Source organism: Pygocentrus nattereri, chromosome 22 (genome assembly GCF_015220715.1).
Source record: "Pygocentrus nattereri isolate fPygNat1 chromosome 22, fPygNat1.pri, whole genome shotgun sequence".
Lineage (NCBI taxonomy): Eukaryota > Metazoa > Chordata > Actinopteri > Characiformes > Serrasalmidae > Pygocentrus > Pygocentrus nattereri.
Genome location: NC_051232.1, coordinates 26981703 through 26996486, shown reverse-complemented (window position 1 = coordinate 26996486; position 14784 = coordinate 26981703). Strand labels below are relative to the sequence as shown.

Sequence of the window (14784 nt, the reverse complement as noted above, 5' to 3'; positions counted from 1 at the left end):
AAATGAGCTGGCATACATAATCACATATATGCCCATATGTGACTAATACAAGTTGGATATGAGGGCAATCAATATATGCTATCATATATCACCTATTTAAACCCACATATTACATAATAAGTACTTTGTTTTTTTACTGTCTGTTTGCTTGAACTACATACAAAGAATCTTTTCTTTTTGTGTAACCGCTGACTCATCGATTGTTGTTGGAGGAAGGAGATCAGAATGCACACTTTGCATGTTGCAGTGCATGCTGGGGATTGTAGTGTATCTCAAGGTGAAACAGGCTAATAATTATTGGCCTGCAGACCTTGTGTTTGACACACTGGATCTAACCTGTCAACATCAAGTAAACAGTGTATAATGTATATTACAGATAAACGCATCTTTGAGAGAGAGGAGAAAACCGGGCTTCTGGCCTCTCCTCTTCATATTTCTATCATATTTGGTCTCTTCCTCTTTCTGTCCCTGCTCTGCCGCCTCCTCCTCCTCCTTCTGCTCCTCCTGCTCTTCCTCCTCATCCTCCTCTACCTCCTCTCCTGCATAGCGTTCTATTTGAGCGATGCACTGTTTGGGATCTTTCTTGGTTTTGTCATAGTCCTCAAGCAGCTTCTTCAGCTTGGTCTGCATCAGCATCATTGTGGACTAAATGCGGTTCACTCTGTCCTCCAGGTCCTTCTGGTCTGGCTTTAGGGTCAATATGATATTATATTTAGTGGTTCAGGCTTCTGTGTCATCTGTTAAATATGTTTTCTGCTTTTATCCTGACATGAAAAACAAATGAACTGTGGTCTCTAATAGTAAAATGTTTTTATTGACTCTGCGTTTTGACACAAACTAAATTGGAGCTAGAACTCAGGATTACTTGTGTGCTGTGATAGTAGTTTCACCAAAAGCAAAATATTCTTTTTAAAATGTGTATTTTAGAGGAATGCTGTTGGTAGAAATGATATAAAACACTTTGTTGACACCAAATACAGCTTGGAACAGCTTATGTGTATTTGATTATAAGGCATAATCAAGGCGGCTTTGGGACTGAACTCAAAACTGATCAGAGGCATTCATGAATACGCAAGAAACCTCAAGTACGTAATCAAGAAGCAGTGATAAAAAAGAGGAGCACTATTGAATGCTAGATTTATGATGGTTGATTTTTAAAATATGTTAGATTACAAAATCCACAGGAGGCAGAACTTCCCCACTTGCGTGAAAAACATGCCCAGCAGCCTCAACAGCCCAAACAGAAAAGTCTTGGTTATAATTTCTGCATTACCGTGATGAGTGTTTTAATCAGGCCTGTTGCTAGAGCTAAATCATGAGCGTGGCTTTTGAGCACCAAAAAAGTGGGTGTTGGGGGCGGCGTGTTGGGGTGTAGTGCATGCAGAGAAAAAGTAGCTACGAAGTATAGTTTCACATGCACAAGACAGTGGACTTAGCAAGGCATGTTGATTGGTGGGTAACTGAACCCCTGATGACGGGCCTGATTCCGACAGACATCGTCATTCATTAAATAACTATGCGCATGTTCCAAACTGCAGTTTTGACTAATACAAGCAGGGTAAGTTTCAAATGGCTCACAATTAAATGCCTTTATACTGAGTAGTTTGTGCAAGTTTTCCTGAAAAAAAACTGGTCCCTATTGCTTTAAACACATTTACGCAAATGCATGACTATTATGTATATATCATGACCACAAAACCCCTAGAAAACATTTATATTAAATCTGAAATTATGGTTCTACCACCCCTGCCAGCCTCCCCATTAGCATATAAGCTGTAAGACTTCTTACTTTCTTTCTTTTCTTTTCAGAAAATAAAACTTTCTTCCAAAAACTCTGTGAGTTTATTTACAAAGCAGAAAATAAATCCAAATGAATTACAATTATTCCTACAACTCCAGTCATCTGCAGCCAGAATCTTCATAAAGATTCAGAATACAATTGAAACTTTTTTGCATTTAGATGCAAAATTCATGTTTCACATCTGTGTTCAGAAAACAGAATCTGGCTGGGAAGCATCAGTGCCTTGTAGGCTGCATGATAAATGTAAGTGCCGGTCTATGGAAAAGAAGTGAAATGGTGTATAGTAGCGTATTCATGAGGATCTCATTAGCACAACTAGTCAAAGGTTTGGACACACCTACTCAAAGAAGAGTTTGTTTTGTATTTGTACTATTTTCAACATTTAAGAATAACAGTGAAGTCATCAAATCTATGAAATAATACACATAGAATTACATGGAGACTCACAAAAGTGTTACATTCTGTCGTAGATTCTTTCAACAAAAAGCCTCACTTTGTCTTTAGGCAACTTTTCAAAGTCCTGATCACTGTATTAAGCAGATTGGTGATGCTTTTCCAACAGGACTGAAGAACATCCACACACCACACATGCTGTGGTGTGGTGTGTGCTGTGGGCAAAATATGATGTTGGTTGGGGCCCCCCAAATTTTCAGAAATGACAGACGCCACTTTGAGAGGGGGTGGGGGGTGCATACATGGTGATGAAATTAAGAAGGTTTTTGAAACAACCTTATTTATGAATTGTTGTCTTTCACAAATTGGTGAACCCCTCCCTATATTTACTTCAGCCTCTCTAGGATGCTCTTTTTTATTACTGATAAAAGCATTTTGCACAGCCCTGTATAGCTTTAAAGCTGCCTCCATGCACTGATTAGAAATCACTGCATTCTCAGTAAAACTAGCTGTCAAAGACTCTCTACTGCAGTCTTGTGGCCATTTGAGTTTACTGCTACAAAAGATCATGAAGAAACTGCTTGAGCAGTGTGAATCTCAGAGGGCCTGACTGATCTGCTGTGTCTGAAAGTTATCCTTCATGCCCAAGATAGATGCCTCTGGTCTATTCCCTACTGGGTTGTTTCAAAATGTCTCACATGCTGTAATATTTTGTACTTGTAGGATCCATTTACTGCACAGTTGCTGAGATGTTTAAATGCTTCTACTCCTCTGGCTTCTCCTCCCCTTCTGGCTTCTCCTCTTCCCCTGGTTTCTTTTCCTCTTCTGGTTTCTCCTCCTCCTCTGGCTTGTCCTCTCCATCTTTCTGCTCATCTTTGGTCTCTTCCTCCTTTTCTTGCTCTGGTGCTGCCTCCTCCTCCTTCTGCCCCTCCTGCTCTTCCTCCTCATCCTCCTCTACCTCCTCGCCTGCATAGCGCTCTATTTGAGCAATGCGCTGTTTGAGGTCTTTCTCGGTTTTGTCATAGTTCTCAAGCAGCTTCTTCAGTTTGGTCTGCATCAGCATCATGGTGGAGTAAATGCGGTTCACTCTGTCCTCCAGGTCCTTCTGGTCTGGCTTTAGGTTGGCTGGGTCCAGGTCTATCAAACCGTCCTTCAGGAGGATCTGCCTGCCCTTGTCCTCCAGCATGGTTTTGGCTTCCGGGTACTCAGTCAGAGCCTCCATTAGGTCATCCTTTGTCAAGCAGAAGAGGTCTGAGTATCCGATGCTGCGGATGTTGGCCGTTCTGCGGTTTCCAGCTTTGCTGCCCTTGATGTTCAGGATACTGATCTCACCAAAGTAGCTACCATCTCCCAGGACACAAAACTGTGTAACTCCATCATCAGCTACCACAGCCAACTTTCCTTCCTTAATGATGTACATCTCCCGGCCAATGTCACCCTTACGGCATATGTAGTCACCGGGACTGAAGACTTGAGGGCGCAAGAAGAGCACCAACTGAATCAGCAATCCAGCCTCACAGTCCGCGAAGATCCTCACCTTCTTCAAAGTGTCCAGGTGCACATTCATGCCGATTTCTGCCCGCAGCTTGTCTGGAAGGTACCGTAGCACCTCCCTTTCATCCTGCGCCTTCTTGTTGGTCCACAGGTAGTCAAACCACTTGATGACGCGCTTCTCCAAGTCCTTGCTGACATGTCGCACATGCATGTACTGCTTGATGTTGTCGATGCGGGCCTGGAACTGGGCTTGTGCTGCATTCATGTTAGAGATCATGGTGGCAATGTTACCCACGATGGTGGCAAAGATCAGCACGCCCACCAGGAAGTCGAATACATGAAAGAAAAACTCAGAGTCCAGCTCAGGGGAGGGTGTCTCCCCAATGGTAGTGAGAGTAAGGGTGGACCAATAGAGGCTGAAGGAATACTTCCGTGAGAGATCTCCAAACTCAGGCTCATCGAGTGAAGGGTACACCCAGGGATCCGATCCAAAACCGATGGACTTTGAAAAAGAAAAGTAGATGCATGCATTCCAGTGAATGATGATAATGATGTACATGACGAGTGTGCAGATACGGAAGATGTTGGGGTAGTTGGTCATGGTCTGTGAGCGGTCAAAAAACTCAAACATGCGGTTGAGGCGAAGCAGCTTGTTGATGCGGATCTCAGGGTAGTCCAGCCCCAGGGCAAAGTACAACACATCGGTGGGTATCATGGAGATGACGTCGATTCGAAACTGAAAGCTGTCTGTGTAGTGCTTGAGAAGAAGCTTCTTGTCCTTGACGAGCAAGCCCTGCTCCAGGTACCCTGTTTTAAAAGATAGCAAAAATAGAAATGTGTTGCAGGGAAACCACTAACAGATCAGTCCTGCTTCTGTCCATCAAGGAGGTGTTTGGCATTCTAGTGTAAAGGAGAAGCCATTCAGAACTCCATCCCAATGTCTCGGTCCTCTCTTGCCTTTATCAGTCATACAATCTTTTCTTATACTACAACCATACGTTGGAGATATGGTCTGAACTCCTACAGTACTTGCTATGAAAGTAATATATCAGTTATGTAGCTGTGAAAATTTAAGGTCTAGGCTTTAAGCCTAAAAACAACAAAAGCATGGAGAAAATTAAAATGATTTATTTCTCACTCAAAACTCATTGCAAAAGACTGATGTGTAATTCATTATGTAACTATGAAATTAGTATCTAATTACATTTAGAAAGTACAGCACAATGACGGTAGTAATTCTAATGTTACTCCTTACCAGTTCTTGTCCTGAAGACCATGTCAGCTACGTAAAGCAAATCGCAGAGGTAGTCGAGGATGAACCACGTTATCAGATAGTTGTGCTGCAGTTCTTCAAAACAGGCTCTGCATGAAAAAAGATTGATTATTGCCAGATTTGTATAGCGTATTGCTCCATATTAAACTGTAATTGAAGGAGAATTAAAAATTTCTGCATAATTCAATGGCTAAGATACAACACACTAATCTAGACTGGTGGGTGTGAAATGGATCATTTTTAGAAAAACTTACAGATTTGTTGTGGTTTTATATGTGCTGTTGGGAATAATAAAATAGTTGTAAATCTGAAAAAGTAGGTGTTCTTAAGGGACTATTTTCCCTTACAATGACCTGCATGTACCTCGTCGCAATGAATGGATTAACGAAATATGTTTTAGGTCGACATCTTACCCGATGATCATAAACCAGTGTCTCACACATCAAGCATTGTATTCAGATATCTACTTTGCATCACTACCACTGTGAACAACTGTTGACAGATTGGATCGCTTCATAACAAACCAGTCTGAATGGTTTTCTTTACATCTTAAGGATTGGAATAAGCTCAATTGGGTGGAGCTTTTCTGTCTACTATGGTGTTTCAAATGTAATCATTGTGAAACAGATTCTGTGGAACCACAATGGCTAATAATAATACAGTATGTTTCCTTTATTCTGTGTCATTCTGTTAAAACCCATGAAAATCCTACCTTGCAATGATCATCGTCCAATTGTACATGACAGGGAGAGTGATGAGCAGCAGCCACTGGTAATACAGGTTGCTATCTGGGTTAATCACGAACATCTCTTTCGGCCTTGAGTAAAGAAAATGAACAGGAGGTAATGATGCTTCATTCAGACGTGAGAAAACCATTAATTGAAATTTGCCTAGAGCTTACCCCTCCTTTTTGTCCTTCTCCTTCTCTTTTTCCTTCTCCTTCTCCTTCTCTTTCTCCTTTTCCTTCTCCTTCTCCTGCTTTTCCTTTTCTTTCTCCTTCTCCTTTTCATTCTCCTGTTCCTTTTCTTCCTTTTTCTGCTTCTCTCTCTTCTCCTTTTTTCTGATGGACAGCAAAAAGAAGTATTAAAAATGAACACAGTTCATTCTATGTCAGGCAAATATGCAATAAGTATAATTCTCACTCTTTCTTTTCCTTTTTCTCCTTCTTCGCCTTTTTCTTCTCCTCCCTGAAAGGTACAAAATGACATCATATGCAATGTACAGTAGATACGTATACAGCATGACCATTGATAATCTGTATAGTGCTTCCAAAGTGCAAGGTAAAGTATGTCTGCTTACTCTTCATTGTTGTTGCTGTTGTTCACATTGAAGAGGCGTCTCGGACTTGGAGGAGGACGAGGGCTCCCGCCGTCTTCTCCTGAGTCTTCTTCCAAAACTGGATCCATTCGTGGAGGCACGGTAAGAGTCGCCGAACCAGTAACAATCCTCATGATTCTTTAGCTCCTTATTCTGTGTGTAAAAACCTTAATAACTTATAATCAACTTGTTTTATGAAACAAACTGAAGATAAGACACACAGACAATTAGTTAAGCTTACCAAATTTTCCAAATGTGTCGTCTTGGCACAATACTCTTCAAATCTTCACCCAGCTGAAGTTCCAAAGATTCACTGTCGTCCACTCTGATTGAAGACAGTACTGGGGAAAGAGTATTGGGGTGTTGGAGGATGCAGACAATCTTAATTTTCCCTCGTAGTGTTGCTCCGCTGTAGTGCTCCAGGTCGCTGACCCTGAAAAGGATTGGGTGGCTAATAAGAGGATGAAATGGCATTGGCAAAGCCAGACATCCCCTCTCTAACTCAGCTAAATATTAGCGTATGTTCTCCAGTAATGAACGTGAACAGATTATTTGAGTTTGAGAAAAGCCAACTCACTGATTCTTTGGCAATTTTGTATCATATATTCATTAATAAATCCAATTGATCCATTAAGTGACACTGTTTAGAGCATAAGCGTCTCAAAATCCCAACATTTTAGTGCTATCTGTCCAGCGGCATTGGTTTTGCTAACTGGCTTTTCTACGGTCTGTTCTCTTTCTATGTCTGAATCAGAGAGTAGTGGATTTACTCCTAGTAGAGAGACACTTGTCGAGTCAGCATTCTGGCCTAGATCTCTCTGATCCTATTATAGCGAGCTGTCTCACTTGCTAGCCACACATCTATTCTACAGCTTCACTGAAAGTCATTTAGAAGGTTAATGTAGATGTGAGGCCTGCTCTGGTGTGGTGATTCTGTTCTAATTAGAAGGTCTGTATGGACTTGATGTCTTGCTTCTTATTTATGCTAGAAAATTCTGGACAATTGGCAAAAATACCATCTTGGCAATGCACCTAAGATTTTGATACACCATGTACTGTGTAAATGTGATTGATTTGATTTGATTGGCAGAGAGATCCAGGTAGAATTTTGGGGGGCAAAACGGTGCCCAAGATAGTGGCAAATATTGGGCACATTAATATTAAATATTAATATATAAATATTATTAGCATGACATACTGTACTGTGCAAAAATTTTAGGCACCCAAGGCACATTTTCAGAATCTATTTATTTGTGTAGTTTGTGTGTTTATTTGATGAGAAAAGTGTTAATATTTGAATAAAGAAAATTTAGAGAATATATATATATATATATATATATATATATATATATATATATATATATATATATATATATATATATATAAAATATATAGTGATATTATGGATGTTAGTGTGTTTAACCATTTCCAAGCCTCTCCTTGAGGAAGCCCAGTATTATATGTAGTTAAACAGCAGCTCCTGGTTTGACCAATCAGTGCTCAGTAAATTGTGCTCATGATGTAATTGATGATATTAACGAGTCTCTGTGGCGGCTGTGAAGGGGTAAAGGAAAAATATGGAGCCAATAAATTCTTTTTACTTTTTATTGTTTTTCTGTTTATTTGAATTATAATTATGACTTTATTCTAATGTATATTGTGATAAACTCACTGCTGAGGGCAATTGTTTAGAGACCTAAAACATTCACACAGTACTGTATAAAATCTAAGACATACATATGCCCACTGGTGGTTTTAAATAATAAACAACATAGCTATATTTACGGTGTACACAAAGCAACCCTTGGTTCCTGTTACCGCCACTGTAAAGAAATCAGAGTCAGTACATTTCTCTACAATGAACCATTTCCCATTAAACTACTCAGAACTTTGTTGACCTCATAATTTTGAAAATGTGTCTGAATTGCTCTTTCAGTTTTGGCTGTACATCTAATATGAGATTAGTGAAGACGCATAAAATTATGCAAACTATTTCTGGCTATTACAGCATGTTTTAAATGAACTTACTGGTATGCATTTGGCTTGAAGGACATAAAATCTGGCAGTGCAGTAAGATCAAGTCATTAAATCGAATCACTTTATACAAGAAAAATGTCTAGATGTCATTTAAATAGCAGTGTCCCATTAAGAAAACATTTAGGATGTTTTCATAATTTCCTGCACTGGTTATGATTAAAGAGGCAACAAATTGCAAGACGAAGATGGACATTTTTATTCAAAGAAAATGGCCAAAAATACAGAGAAAGGACTGAATTATCACACGTTAAACTACCACACAGTCACAAAGCTTCAGTTCTCACATTAAGGTTCACACAAAGCCTCCAGTCAAAAAAAATAGTTTTTTTTTTAATCTCCCTATACCAGCATACTCTTGTTCTAGCCAATCACATGGCGTCGTTCCATAAACTAACCCCACCCCTGTGCCATTATGCTGCAGTGAGCGGTTGGATACACAGGGAGTGAAGCTGAGGCCTTGCCTCCTAATGAAAATGAGTGTCCAGCCCCACAACTGTGGTGTCAATCTCCACAGCCAGTGGTGCCTCCTGGGGGACCAGAGTAGGATCAACAGCAGCAGCTGCGGCAGCGGCAGCATTAAGGACGTCTGTTGTAGGGGCGTTTGCAGCTACAGGAACCTCTATGCCAACCTCAACCTCCACTGGGGGGTCAACTACCACAGGGTCAACAGCAGTAGCAGTAGGGGCTAGGTCAGTGACTGGGGCCTCGGACACTGGTTCAGCTTCAGCCTCTGCTGCCTCGGCACCTTCGGCTTCTGCTGCCTCGGCACCTTCAGCTTCTTCCGCACCCTCAGCCTCGTCTGAATTCAGTGGGGTTAGTGGGGCTGCGGGGGCTGCAGGTACAGCTGGGTAGCCATACGGTGGGTAGAATGCACCAACATGTTGGGGCTGGATACACAACAAGAAACAAAAAACACTTACTGAATGGGATAATTGCTCCTGAAGACCGTGTGTGGAGACAGATGAGTAACACTCTATTTGAGAGCGCTTCATATCAAGGTCATAAATGGAAGAAGTGCCCATCACTTTAATTTAAAAGCCAAAGTCTTTTACACAATAAATGTATGTGATCTTGCATATACTGGCATAAACTGTTCATGAACACTCAAGCATTGCTTTTTAAATGCATTACCCAGTGCTTATGGATGTGTTATGAAGTCCCTATTTAGAAAACCGATAAATGAAGCTTTACTGCAACTTTTTCAGTGATTCCCTGTCCTGGAGATCTGTTTTTTCTATATGACTCATCTACCCAAATGAGTTGGATCAGATGAGGTGGATATAGATGTAAGCTAAGCTCTGCATGAAGGTAGATCTCCAGGATTAGAGTTGATGACCATTGGTCTAGTTGAATAGCTCACCTGTGCTTCCTCATCAGAGTCATCTTCTCTAGGGGGCAATGCAGGGTAGTTGACCAAGAATCCCTGAAAGGAATCCATGCAGGGATCAGTATTGATTACAGTATTGATGAATGAGAGTGAAGAACAACTTCAGTGAAGTCGAACACAAGACGGTGCTAAAGGGGAACTCCGCATGACTAAATGGTTAAGATGTAAACAAAGTCCTCATGAGTGATTTAATGCAAAATGCTTCACTCCAAAGGAACTTAGTAAAGTGACAGGAATCACTTCTGAACAGTTAAGCTCCCTCACAGAAAGCTGTCACAGGAAAGGGTTATGAATACCCTTTGTGATACCATTGACAGGGTTTTTGGCCCAAAAGGCATTGGTAATAATCCTTTCATGGCAGGGAGTTCCATTAAGGACTTTTTAAGGCAAAATCGTCCCCAAAGAAAACTTTCAGATTTATCCCTATTTTATCATCATCAAAATTACGTATGAAAACTTAGAAGACTTGTATAGATTAACTGGTTGCTTTGGGTAGTAAATAAAACGGCTATATCTGCGTTGTAGATATACAACGAAGACAATGAACCATTTCACATCAAAGCACTCCGAATGACTTTATTTAATAATCAATGATTTAATTAAGCTGAAATGTTTGAAAAATCACTGGAAGTCCCCTTTAAAAAGTTCAAAGCCAATAGTCCTACAGTCTTATGCAAATGTTTAGGCACAGCTGACCACAGTACATGTGTTGTTAATTTGCTTTTAACTTAAAATAGGTTAAAACATCCTCTACATGGAACATATTTCTGCAACTTTGATAGCATATTGTAAAGAAATAAAACAAAGCGAAGCATGTGCAACATATGTGAAACACGCATGAGATGAGGCTTCCCATAGTGTGGCCCACAGGTCACAGTTTGACTTGGCCTGCCAGAAATGTACCCCAACTACACTGTTAGAAATAGAGGTGCTGTGGTGCTGCGGTTTTCAGGTCTAATTGTGAACCTTAAATACATTTTTCCAGGTGAATGTTTCAAAACAGAACAGTAAAATAAAAGTCTGGAGGCGAGACGGGGTGTGGAGTCAGTGCAGCTTAGAACATATAATTTCAATGGATTATGGTTCAGTTATGTTCCCTGACTAAATGTATTGAGACGTCCCCTTGAGGTGGGGTCCTGCCCCACTGACAATTTTGCACCTTTATTCCTGAGACCACAGAGCCTCTCAGCATTGGATGGCAAACATATTTTTAGAGTATATTGATCCTGTCAGAACAAAAGCTTGTATCTCCATAACGGTGACTTTATTAACCTTTAATGAAAGTTATTCATTTTGATTGGTCTGCTCATGATGTCTAAGTTATTATATTCTTGTTATTTCATTTTAAAAATTGCATGTTTGTAACAAATTATAGTGAAATATTACAATATGTCAAATGTAAGACTGCCTACATTCCTTATTTTGCATATTGCTTCTGAATAAACCTTTGAATAAAGTGCATCTTCAAACCTCAATCTGTGTCATTGTTGCCTTTGATTCATTATAATCGCTGTTTTTTGTTGTTTGGCTACAAATGACTTGTCTTGATATGTTTAAACTCGGTACGTCTTGCTGATTAGCTACAGGAACTCACCGGCTGTGGTGCTTGAGCAGGCTGAGCCTGTACCTGGAAGAAGAAAGAGATGTTTCACATTTCCAGGCCTTTTTCATCATTCATCTCACAATGCAAGCACCCCATATTAGAAATATGTTACCCCCATAAAATCCCAGGCTGCTTACATACTAAGGCTTACTATTCAGTAACTAAAGAGACTTCAAACCAAACTGCTTGAGCTGTTCTTATGTTATAGTAGTGTGTAATAAAACTCTAGGTCTGTCAGCAGGCCCTGGCCATTTAACAGTTTAAAAGTGTAGTGTTTTTGTGTTACGAATACATTTCTTTGGGCCTGTTTGAGCTCGCTGGCTCTCAGACATCAAACAGCCATGATGGCATCTTTCATCTCTTTGGATCCTTTTTTTAAGGATATTTTCGATGGTCTGCACATTTTCTTTTTCATGGTAGGCCCATTTTACAACAACGGCTACCTTGTGTAGATCAATGCTGGTCAGGTTACATTTGTCATTCACAGCCACAACATAAAACAATGTATTTCATTCATATATAATTCATTCATTGAGATGTAACTGTTTCATGTAATAACTTTCTATAAGGTAGTTTTAAGTGGCATTAAAGGCTTCAGATGGCTGGTTCCTATCACCGCCACTGTTACAATTCTGAATCTGTTTTTCTACAATGTAGCATTGCACATCGCTCCGGAAGGACTTTGTGTACATCTTAATAGTTTAACTATGAAGTGATTATTAACTATTAAGTGCAGCGATTTAGAAAAAAAATCTCCCATTATATGGTAAACATAAGTATGTGGGTGTAAACTACTCAAGAAGAAGTTTGAGCACCTGGAGTGGAGCAGGAGCTGCAACGCCCTGTGAATGAAAGGAAAGAAAAAACAGCAATGAGTTGGTTAGATTGCTTTGGGATTTGGTGGACTACAATCAATAATCAAGCCATTCTACCAGCACTGACCTGATGCTGCAGGTGGCCATACAGTCGGTAGAGTTCCATCAGCTGTAGGGCTGTGTGAGCGTGGGCCGCTATCTGCTGCTACACCAGCACAACCCAAGACATGAATCATTTTCAAAAAGCTAATCATTTTCAATTTTAAAGATAATATACAGAATATGTCTGAATTTGACAGCGCAGTGGCTTACAGACTCACCTCTTGGCTCCCACTTTCAGGCACCTATAAAACAGAAAGCAGTGTAATTACAATGTGTGGATAAGGCTGTCAAGATGTATAGCAAGGGCAAGACGTATATGCTTCTTGGAAGAAGGACCATTTTGTTAGCATGAAAAGTCCTTAGGTGCAGTTTCAACAGAGTTTTGTAAAGTTGGAGAATGACTCACTGGGGCGGCTACTGTGCAGCCCACAAAACACATCAAGAACACCAGAGCTTTCATCTTGTTCCTTGAAAAAGAGACAGAAATACATGGTCACCCTAGTTCTTGGAGGGTTTTTGTAACATTTTAATGTAGGGCAGTGATCAGAAGGCTACACAACCTCTAAATAAGCTCATCATGACTATTGACTTAAACATACATACATACATAAATGTTTGTAAAGACTAAGTAGGCATCTCCTGTCATAGACTTTGATGTGAAGTTGACAAAATACCTATACTTATATTGGACATATAAGCCCCCCCCCATAACTGTTTCAGCTACATCCACTGCTAACAAATGTACTAAATCAATGCAATCTCCATAAACAAACAGATCTCAGAGACTTTAAATATGGCACTGAACATGGGATGCCACCTACACCACAAGGCCTGAAGTTTCCACCCTGCTAGATCTGCCACGGTCAACCGTAAGTACTATTATTGTAAAATGGAAGCACCTAGGAGCAACAACAGCTCAGCCATGGAGCAGTAGACCACGCAATCTCAAAGAGCACGTAGTGCATAAAAATATCTGTTTATTCTTTGTTGCATCTCTCACTACTGCCTTTGGAAGCAATATCAGCACAAGAACCATCAGGAGCTTCTTAAAAAAGGTTTCCATAGCCGAGTATCTACAGGCAAGACTATAGGCTTATAAGCTCTCTATACACAATGTCAAGAGTCGACTGAGGGGTGTAAAACATGGCACTATTGGACTCTCAAGCAGAGGAAACATGTTCTTTGGACGGATGAAATACGCTTCATTAACTGTCAGTCTGATGGATGAATCTGGGTTTGGGGATTCCTGGAGAATGCTACCAACCGGAAAGTTTGGTAGAGTAGGAATAATGGGCTAGGGCTGTTTTCCAGAGTTGGGTCTGGCCACTAAGTTCCAGTTAAAGGTAATGTTAACGCTAGAGACTGTGTGATATAATCAGCATTAAGTTCATTCACCCCAGAAAGTGTCATGAAACAATCTATTGTCAGAAAACGATCAATTCCCACTGCCATAGATAATTATGTCAACTTGACATACGATAAATGACACTTAATGGAATTGGTCACAAATGTTTATGTAGGTCTATATCAGTTGCCATGAAGAGCATATGTATGTGTATAGCCTTAAGGACACTGCCGTAAAGTAAAATATTACCAGTTTTTTCAGTAGAGAACTGCAGTTCTAGAACTGCGCTTACTACTCCTCTATTTTTGTAAAGCATGAACAAAGACAGACTTCTCAATGGTCCATTTACTGATACTAGTCATCTCAACTTCAGAACTTTTAAAGTTTAGCTTAGTAGATCAGCAGAAACCAAATTATACAAACTTGTACTTACATTTTCTTGTAAAGTGAATGTGTAGAGTCTCTTGGAGAAGCAGAGTGATTACTCAGCAAAGATGCAATATATAGTCTAGAACCTCTGGAATGAGCCAATCGCATGACGTTGTTCTTCAAAAAGGAGTCAGGATTGATAATGGCTCATCATGTATAATTATACACTGTAAAATTCTGTGTGGTGTGCAGTTCTTAAAAAAGATGAGGGTAAAAAAGAAAGGCAATCACCAACCACTTGAGATGATTCTGTAGACTGTGGGTGGGGGGTATTGTCTGTGTCTCACAGTTCTGTTGGAAAAGCAGCCTGTTTGCTCGAAGGTGGTTTTGGGGGCTGCGTTTCCCATTTCAAGGGGAAAGTACATGTTTCAAGTGAAAAGCGTTTGATAAAACAAAGGCTTTAATAGAGGCGACAGTGCTCGGTTCTGGCTTGACAGAGCTTTGGCTTGCAGTTTTGTCTGGGGATAAGATTGATAAATCCTCTCTGATCGTCCAATTGTTGTTTTGCATCGACAGGCTGAAGGGTTTTGATTCTTGTCTTGTGCTCCCACATCCGCTCATGTTTGGGTTGAGGCCTGTTGGGGATCGATAAGTCTGAAGCTTCAGGGTAGTTTCAGTCATCACAGGAAGACAGAATAGCTTTATCTGCTGATCTTCTGTCCGATAAAACGTATTCACCGCAACGCAAGTTGCCAAGCCCTATCTCATATTTGAAATATAGTCATGACAGACCAATAAATTATATTTCATATTCAAAAGTGTGTCATTATTAATAGTCAAACAGTATC

The 14784-nt window shown here is 40.2% G+C and overlaps 2 protein-coding genes across 2 annotated transcripts; both read right to left on the bottom strand.

Moving 5' to 3' along the window:
• Window positions 1–793: 793 nt before the first annotated feature.
• Window positions 794–7038, bottom strand: cnga1a (cyclic nucleotide gated channel subunit alpha 1a). Its single transcript, XM_017709459.2, has 7 exons — window positions 6520–7038; window positions 6261–6431; window positions 6104–6148; window positions 5863–6021; window positions 5674–5778; window positions 4944–5050; window positions 794–4495 (listed from the first exon to the last, which is right to left on the bottom strand). Exons 2-7 carry the CDS (start codon window positions 6410–6412, stop codon window positions 2958–2960), a joined length of 2106 nt encoding a protein of 701 aa, XP_017564948.1. The 5' UTR covers window positions 6413–6431; window positions 6520–7038; the 3' UTR covers window positions 794–2957.
• Window positions 7039–8487: 1449 nt separating this feature from the next.
• enam (enamelin) lies at window positions 8488–14026 on the bottom strand. Its single transcript, XM_017709458.2, has 8 exons — window positions 14001–14026; window positions 12629–12689; window positions 12441–12464; window positions 12248–12325; window positions 12121–12147; window positions 11297–11329; window positions 9676–9738; window positions 8488–9202 (listed from the first exon to the last, which is right to left on the bottom strand). Coding segments are annotated over exons 1-8 (711 nt in total). The 5' UTR covers window positions 14003–14026; the 3' UTR covers window positions 8488–8779.
• Between the last annotated feature and the right edge of the window lie 758 nt (window positions 14027–14784).

Excerpts from the sequence above, each read along its gene's own strand:
- cnga1a (XM_017709459.2), bottom strand. The coding sequence starts at position 6,412 with ATGAGGATTGTTACTGGTTCGGCGACTCTTACCGTGCCTCCACGAATG. Across the intron at positions 6,149-6,260 it reads AACAGCAACAACAATGAAGA|GGAGGAGAAGAAAAAGGCGA; the intron begins GTAAGCAGACAT and ends TGTACCTTTCAG. Across the intron at positions 5,051-5,673 it reads TGGACGATGATCATTGCAAG|AGCCTGTTTTGAAGAACTGC; the intron begins GTAGGATTTTCA and ends TTTTTCATGCAG.
- enam (XM_017709458.2), bottom strand. Across the intron at positions 12,326-12,440 it reads CTGAAAGTGGGAGCCAAGAG|CAGCAGATAGCGGCCCACGC; the intron begins GTGAGTCTGTAA and ends GTGCTGGTGTAG. Across the intron at positions 9,203-9,675 it reads ACTCTGATGAGGAAGCACAG|CCCCAACATGTTGGTGCATT; the intron begins GTGAGCTATTCA and ends TTGTGTATCCAG.